Source organism: Leucoraja erinacea, chromosome 7, assembly GCF_028641065.1.
Source record: "Leucoraja erinacea ecotype New England chromosome 7, Leri_hhj_1, whole genome shotgun sequence".
NCBI classification, from domain to species: domain Eukaryota; kingdom Metazoa; phylum Chordata; class Chondrichthyes; order Rajiformes; family Rajidae; genus Leucoraja; species Leucoraja erinaceus.
This window is the reverse complement of record NC_073383.1, coordinates 31,062,533-31,070,965: the sequence shown is the minus strand read 5'-3', so window position 1 is coordinate 31,070,965 and position 8,433 is coordinate 31,062,533. Positions and strand designations below refer to the sequence as shown.

The window sequence follows — 8,433 nt, the reverse complement described above, 5'->3', positions numbered from 1 at the left end:
TAGGTTCCTTCCAATGGTAACTGAATTGTTCCTTCCTCTGCTAATGTTAGCATAATTTGTTCTTCCTATGGAATTAAGAAATGTTCTATTAATAAATGATTATTTACTTCAACAAGAACTACAAGTCCTTCTGCACGATCCTGAAGGCTGCAGCAAAGAAGTACGTCCCTAGAGCCGTCCGCAAAAACTTCACTCCTTGCTGGCTCCCTGAATCAGAAGGCCTCTTGAAGCAGTACAAGGCCACAGGTGACCCAGTTACTGCCATAGAACTGCTAGATTCCCTGGATGCAGCAAGACGTCAGCACTGGCAAGATACTGGAGATGACTTGAACTTTACGCACTCCAGCAGGAAGGCTTGGACTCTCCTTTGTCATCTTGGTTCAGCTGCTCCTGCCCGGTACAATACCCCCAATGTGTCAGCAAATGCTGTAGCCTCTCGTCTGCTGGCTAACCCGAAGGTCACCACTTTCAAAGAAGCCTGACAATTAGTGAGACAGAGCCTGGCAAAGTCCATCTCTTCTTCACCATCCTCAAGCCCCCTTTCTAATCCATACACTCCAGTTGATGTAGACAAAGGCCTGTCCTCTACTAAAGCTGGGAAAGCAGCAGGAGTTGATGGGATCTACCCGGAATTTCTGAAGAACCTTGGCTCCCATAGACGTAAATGGCTGGCTGCTTTTTCCACCCATGTCCATTGTAGTGGAATTATCCCTGAAGCCTAGAGAGAGTCTAAAGTCATCGCCATCCTCAAGCCTGGGAAATCTGCTGATGATCCAGCTAGTTACCGACCCATCCTTGTGTACAGTGTGTACATCCTACAAGCTGTTTGAGTGCCTCCTGCTTGCCAGGATTTCTCCATTGGTAGAACCTGTTCTGCCCAGAGAGCAAGCTGGCTCTAGACCTGGTAGAAGCTGCGCAGATCACTACCTTGCCCTCATTACTAACATAGAGGCTGGCTTCCAATGTGTTGCTCTCATCGATCTGTCATCAGCTTATGACACTGTGTGGAGACATGGTCTGTTGCTGAAAGCTTCCAGAATCATGAAGTGCCAAACCACCGTGCGTGCCCTCTCCACCATCCTCAGCAACTGTAGATTTAGGGTCTCACTTGGCAACCAGACCAGCTCTGTCAGGACCCTGAACGATGGTCTCCCCCAGGGCTCTGTCCTAGTTCCCCTACTCTTCAACATTTATGTGAGTGACATGCCAACTACCTCGTCAAGGAAGTTTGCATATGCAGATACCTTGAGGATATCAGCAGAGTGCTAACCCAAGACTTGAAGCGGATGAAAGAGTACTTCACCTTCTGGCGACTTCGCCCTAGCCCATCTCAGACAACTGTCACTGCCTTTCACCTCAGCAATCGGCTCGCCAATGCAAAGCTCCGACTGTCCTTTTGTGGTAAGCCAGTGAAGAATGAAGAATTCCCCAAGTACCTCGGAGTCACCCTGGATCGCACCCTCACCTATCGTGAACACCTGAAGAGGATGGCTGATAAACTGAAAGCAAGGGTCAACATCATCAGGAAACCTGCAGGCAACAGCTGGGGATCCAATGCACACACCCTCCGTTCCGCAAGCTTAGCCCCAGTCTACTCAACAGCGAGTTTTGCTCAACAGCTTGGGCTAATAGTTGCCACACCAAACGAGTTGACACTGTCCTTAACTCTGCAATGTGGGTCATCACAGGGATGCTTAAGTCAACACCTTTGCAGTGGCTCCCTGTCCTCTCTCATATCGCAACTCCCAGCATATGCAGAAGGGAGAGCATGTTGAAAGATTGGTGCACCATCGAGGCTAACCCTGACCTTCCCATCCATGCTGACTTGAGCAATCTGCCCAACATGTGCCTGAAGTCCCACAAACCCTTCTGGTCTTCCGTTAAATCCCTTGAAGACTTTGACTCCAAGACTGGGTGGTGCAGAGCCTGGAAAGATGCCAACACCAACAACGGAGAGGTCATCACACACCCCACAGTGAAACCACCGGGTTTTGACCCCCATCGCAAGCAATGGCTAACCCTGAACAGAATCCGCACCCTCCATGCAAGAACAGCCCATCACCCAATCAGTGGGGGAGACAGCCCTGCATGCGACTGTGGACATCCAGAGCAGACCATCCCACACATAGTGAATGACTGCCCACTGAGGCTTTTCCATGGTGGCATCAAAGTCATCCACCCAGTAACTGATGCTGTCCTGGCCTGGATGTCGCCCCTTGATCTACAACTTTAGGCTGTGCATGCCATATGCAAGAAGAAGAAGACTTCAACATATAAATTGCACACAAGCCTGACTGCATGGCCATTATCTTTCTCTTTCCCTTCTCATCCCGAAGTTCTTTACTATACAGTTTGTCTCAGCACCTAAAGTTGATCTTGGTTGAACTTGGCCATCTCTGGGTTTAAATGAGGAGGTGGAGAGGAAACATCATTGAAAAAATGGTGCTTGCTCCAAACTAAAACATGACAAGGTGAAGACGACACCTTTGAGGTCTCCTTCCTCAAAGATCATTTGTGCCGAGTCCACAAATGGTAAAAGAAGAGAGTGGCCTTACCTGTGGCAAAGGCAATGTTGGCATTTATTTCAAGAGGACTAGACTATTAAAACAGGGATGTAATGCTGAGGTTTTATAAGGCACTGGTCAGACCGCATTTGTAGGACCGTAAGCAGTTTTGGGCCCAATATCTGAGGATGGATGGCTGGCATTGGAGAGGGTCCAGAGGAGGTTTACGAGAATGATCCCGGGAATGACTAGGTTAACATATGATGAGCATTTGACGGCACTGGGCCTGTACTCGCTGGAGTTTAGAAGGATAACGGGGGAACCTTATTAAAACTTGCCGAATAGTGAAAGGCCTGGATAGAGAGGATGTTTCCACAAGTGTGAGAGTCTGGGATCAGAGGGCACAGCCTCAGAATAAAAGACGTACCTTGGGGAAGGAGATGAGGAGGAATTTCTTTGCCAGAGGGTGGTGAATCTGTGGAATCCATTGCCACAGATTGGGTATTTTTAAGGTGGAGATTGACAGATTTGTGATTAGTAAGGGTGTCAGGAGTTATGAGGCAAAGTCCGGAGAATGGGGTTGAGAGTGAATGATAGATCAGCCATGATTGATTGTCAGAGTAGACTTGATGGGCTGAATAGCCTAATTCTGGTCCCATGACTTACGAACTTATGAACCTGCCCTTGGTCAGAGGTTGCTGGCTGGCTGGCACCCATTTAGATTTTTTCAACCTGAATGGGTGACCCAACAACCTCCAAGGCACAGCTTGCCCATGGTTTACACTGAAGATTGACACAAAATGCTGGAGTAACTCAGCAGGACAGGCAGCATCTCTGGAGAGAAGGAATGGCTGACGATTCGGGTCCAGACCCTCCTTCAGATGACCCTCGACCTCGTGTCCTATGACTATGTTTCCAAATACTGGAATTAAACAGAGCTATTGCAACCATTCACTTCCGTTTTAGCTTTACCATAAATTAAGGTAATATTTTTTTCAGTCTGAGGAAGGATCCTGACCTGAAATTCACCTATCCATGTTCTCCAAAAATACTGCTTGACCTGCTGAGTTACTGCAGCACTTTGTGTCTATCTTTGGTATAAACTAGCATCTGCAGTTCCTTCCTATTACCTCCTCTGGCAGCTCGTCGATGAATTGGCAGATTATATGCTTTCTTCCTAAAACGTCCTCAAAAGACATGACACACATCGAACACAACAATCTCTAGGGACTACCCAACACCATCCATCTCCAGAGATGCTGCCTGTCCTGCTGAGTTACTCCAGCTTTTTGTGTCTATCTTCAACACTATAGTTCCCTACCCTCTATTTTCAGTATCTCTAGTTCCTTCCTACACATTTTCTTTCCATATTCAATTATATTGATAGTGCTGCTTTTTGTAAACAGATGAGATCTTAATCATCTGCCAATCATCTACGTTCTATCGCCCACAAACCTTCATGTGGGAGGTTCGGATATTGGCAGAAGACTAGTAATTTTCAATGGCTACAAAAATATTGAGGATCCAACCGCCAGAAGGAAATCTTAAATTAATTTGTAAAAATAATGCATTGATCTTTAACTGTCCACAATCTCAGGCCTGACAACACCAACACCAAAAACTGGAATATAATTGCCAGATCTGACTCCACAAGATTTTCATCGTCAAATGCACCCACTCCTTGTAGCTTTGCAATTCAAATAGCGGCAGTCTCGCCCATATAGTCATACAGTGTGGAAACAAGCCCTTCAGCCCAACTTGCCCACACTGGCCAACATGTCCCAGTTACTCTAATTTCATCTGTCTGCATTTGGTCCATATCCCTCCAAACCCGTCCTATCCATCAGTTTCTTAAATATTGGGATAGTCCCTGCCTCAACTACCTCCTCTAGCAGCTTGTCCCATATACCCACCACACTCTGTGTGAAAATGTTACCCCTCAGATTCTTATTAAATCTTTTCCCCTTCACCTGAAACCTATGCCCTCTGGTCTCATAGAAACATAGAAAATAGGTGGAGGCCATTCGGCCCTTCGAGCCAGCACCGCCATTCATTGTGATCATGGCTGATTGTCCCCAATCAATAACCCGTGCCTGCCTTCTCCCGATATCCCTTGATTCCACTAGCCCCTAGAGCTCTATCTAACTCTCTCTTAAACCCATCCAGTGACTTGGCCTCCACTGTCCTCTGTCCTCCACTGACCGGCAGGGAATTTCCACACATTCACAACTCTCTGGGTTAAAAAGTTTTTTCTCACCTCAGTCTTAAATGACCTCCCCTTTATTCTAAGACTTTGGCCCCTGGTTCTGGACTCGCCCAACATTGGGAACATTTTTCCTGCATCTAGCTTGTCCAGTCCTTTTATAATTTTATATGTTTCTATAAGATTCCCCCTCATCCTTCTAAACTCCAGTGAATACAAGCCTAGTCATTTCAATCTTTCCTCATATGACAGTCCCGTCATGTCAGGGATCAATCTCATGAACCTACACTGCACTGCCTCAATCATAAGGATGCCCTTCCTCAAATTAGGAGACCAAAACTGTACACAATACTCCAGATGTGGTCTTACCAGAGCCCTATACAACTGCAGAAGAACCTCTTTAGTCCTAAACTGAAATCATCTTGTTGTGAAGGCCAGCATTCCATTAGCTTGCTTCACTGCCTGCTGTACCTGCACGCCAACTTTCAGTGACCGGTGTACAAGAACACCCAGGTCTCGCTGCACCTCCCCCTTACCTAACCTAACCCCATTGAGATAATAATCTGCCCCCTTATTTTTGCCGCCAAAGTGGATAACCTCACATTAATCTATATTATACTGCATCTGCCACGCATATGCCCACTCATTCAACCTGTCCAGGTCACCCTGAATTCTCCTAACATCCTCTTCACAGTTCACCCTGCCACCCAGCTTTGTGTCATCCGCAAACTTGCTAGTGTTGCTCCTAATTCCCTCTTCCAAATCATTAATATATATGGTAAACAGTTGCGGCCCCAACACTGAGCCTTGCAGCACTCCACTCGCCACTGCCTGCCATTCTGAAAAAGACACGTTCACTCACTCCTACTCTTTGCTTCCTGTCTGCCAACCAATTTACTATCCATGTCAACATCCTACACCCAAAACCATGTGCCCTAATTTTAGTCACCAGTCTCCCATGCGGGACCTTATCAAAGGCTTTCTGAAAGTCTAGATACACTACATCTACTGGCTCCCCTTCATCCATTTTATTTGTCACATTCTCAAAAAATTCCAGAAGATTAGTCAAGCATGATTTTCCTTTCATGAATCCATGTTGACTTGGACTAATCCATTTACAGCTATCCAAATGCCCTATTATTACCTCTTTAATAATTGACCAGCATCTTTCCTACCACCAAAGTCAGGCTAATTGGTCTGTAATTCCTCGGTTTCTCTCTCACTCCTTTCTTGAAAAGTGGGATAACATTAGCTATCCTCCAATCCACAGGAACTGATCCTGTATCTATTGAACATTGGAAACTCAATTCACCTACTCTGGCCAAGAGATTCTGTGCATTTCCCAGATCTATTCCTCTATAAGACCACCTCTCTTCCTCCTGTGTTCAAAGAAATAGAGTCCCAGCCTACTCAATCTCTCCCCATAGCTCAGACCCTCTAGTCCTGGCAACATCCTCATAAATCTTCTCTGTACCCTTTCCAGTTTGACAACATCATTCCTATAACATGGTGGAAATAACAACTGAAAATAAACCAAGATGAATATCCAGGATCATTTCCAGCTAGCTGAGACTCTGTCAAAACTTCTTTGACATGCTCCAAACCCAATTCGATCCGCGAATGAATTTAGATTTTACTTACTTCTTTCTCCTCATCTTCTAACTTTTTCTTCTTACTCTCAGGCATCAAATCGTCCAGCCAGCTCAGCTCTCGTTTGGTGAAGATGAAGTCCAACAGCTTTCGGATGAACACCAACGCCAGTACCTGGAACGTACACAGACTTCAATAGAACTGAACAAGTGATGCCAAGTTAAACAGATATCCTCTGTCTCCACATGACCCATATCCCTCCATATCCATATGCCTTTCCAAAAGCCTCTTAAACGCCACTCTCAAATCTACTTCCAACATCAAGGCCTGCAGGATCTCCAGCTAACCTCTAACCCCCTTCCCATTCCCACCCTGACATTTCCATCCTAGGCCTTCTCCATTGTCAGAGTGAGGCCACACACAAACTGGAGAAACAGCACCTCATATTATACCTGGGTATAATTGCTGCCCAATGGTATGAACATTGAATTCTCCAATTTTCAGTAACTATCATACAATAGCCAGCGCCAAAGACCTCCGTTAGATCCTGACTACGGCTGCTGTCAGTGTGGTGTTTGTAGATTCTCCCAGTGACCTAGTGGGTTCCCTTCAGGTGCTCCAGCTTCCTCCCACATCCCAAAGACATGCGGGTTGGTAGGTGAATTGGCCCTCTGTAAATTTGTAAATTGCCCCCCGTGTGCAGGGAGTGGATGAGAAAATGGGATAATATAGAACTAGTGCGAACAGGTGATCGATGGTCAGCATGCACTCTCTGGGCCAAAGGGTTTGTTTCCACGTTGTAAACTAAACTAAACTAAACTCATTGATGCCACTGTAAGATGCCCCATCTAAGATAGTTCCATTTGCCCACGTTTGTCCTATATCCCTCTAAACCTTTCATATTTGCGTTTCACATTTAATTCAATATTGCCAAAATAGTGTAAAGTAGAACAGAATAGTCCGTTCACAAATGACTTCACTGTGAAAATAATTTGTGAGTTATCTTCATGATGCTTGGTTCTTACCATCATAGGGAATACTATGGCTGCCCGAGAAGCTTTTATTACCCAGAGGATGATCAGACAAGATGCCTGGATGATGGTAAAGAGATGGACTTTCCTTAGGGGCACGTGCCGAAGATAGATAAAGTCAGGTTGGTGCTTTGCCGGCATCCCGAATAGCTTCAACCGATCAAAGAGCTGTTACAAAAAAATAAATCATAACTTGCTGAAAAGTTTGATTGCAACTTTAATACATTACTTTAATCCAATGGGGCAGCACAGTGGCACTGCGGTAGATTTGCTGCCTCACAGCACCAGAGACCCAGGTTCGGTTCAGTCTGTATGGAGTATTTATGTTATCCCAGTGACCGTGTAGGTTTTCTCAGGGTGCTCCGGTTTCCTCCCACACTCCAAAAATGTACAATTTGTAGGTTAATTTGCTTTGGTAAAATTGTAAATTGTTTCCAGTGTGTAGGATAGTGCTAGTGTATGGGATGATCGCTGGTCGGTGCGGACTCGGTGGGCTGAAGGGCCCTTTATCGCGTTGCATCTCTAACTGATCAATAGTCAAAAGTGGCCAATTCTTTATATCTTCAGAAATATCACATATATCATAACTGCACAACTAAATTAGTTTAACTTAGCTTAGTATTGTCAGTGTATTATTGTCATTTATTATTGTCAATGAAAAGCTTTTTGTTATGTGAAATCAGTCAAAGAAAAGACTATACATAATTACAAAAAATAGACACAAAATGCTTGAGTAATTCAGCGGGTCAGGCAGCATCTCTGGAGAAAAAGAATAGCTAATGTTTTGGGACCAAAACATCATATATTCTGCTTCTCCAGAGATGCTGTCTGACCCACTGGGGTACTCCAACACTTTTTGTCTATCTTCAATATAAACCAGCATCTGCAGTTCCTTCCTACACATACATGATTATAATAATCAAGCTGTTTGCAGTGTACAGATACAGAATAAAGAGAATAACATTTAGTGAAAGATAAAGTTCAGTAAAGACCAAATAAAGATCGTCCGTAGGTCTGCAAGTAGGTAGATGGTAGGTCAGGATTGTTCTTCATAGATCTACGATATAAAGCTTGCAGCAGTACAGCGCAGGAAATAAGCAACGTT

The 8,433-nt window shown here is 45.0% G+C and overlaps 1 protein-coding gene across 1 annotated transcript in view; it reads right to left on the bottom strand.

The window, feature by feature from the left end:
* Nucleotides 1–8,433, bottom strand: part of slc4a10a (solute carrier family 4 member 10a) — a 123,745-nt gene that overhangs the window by 6,201 nt on the left and 109,111 nt on the right. The window contains 3 exon segments of the mRNA XM_055638141.1: nt 1–65; nt 6,349–6,471; nt 7,323–7,496. The exon segment at nt 1–65 is cut by the window's left edge and continues 3 nt beyond it. Of these exon segments, the coding sequence (XP_055494116.1) occupies nt 1–65; nt 6,349–6,471; nt 7,323–7,496 (362 nt within the window).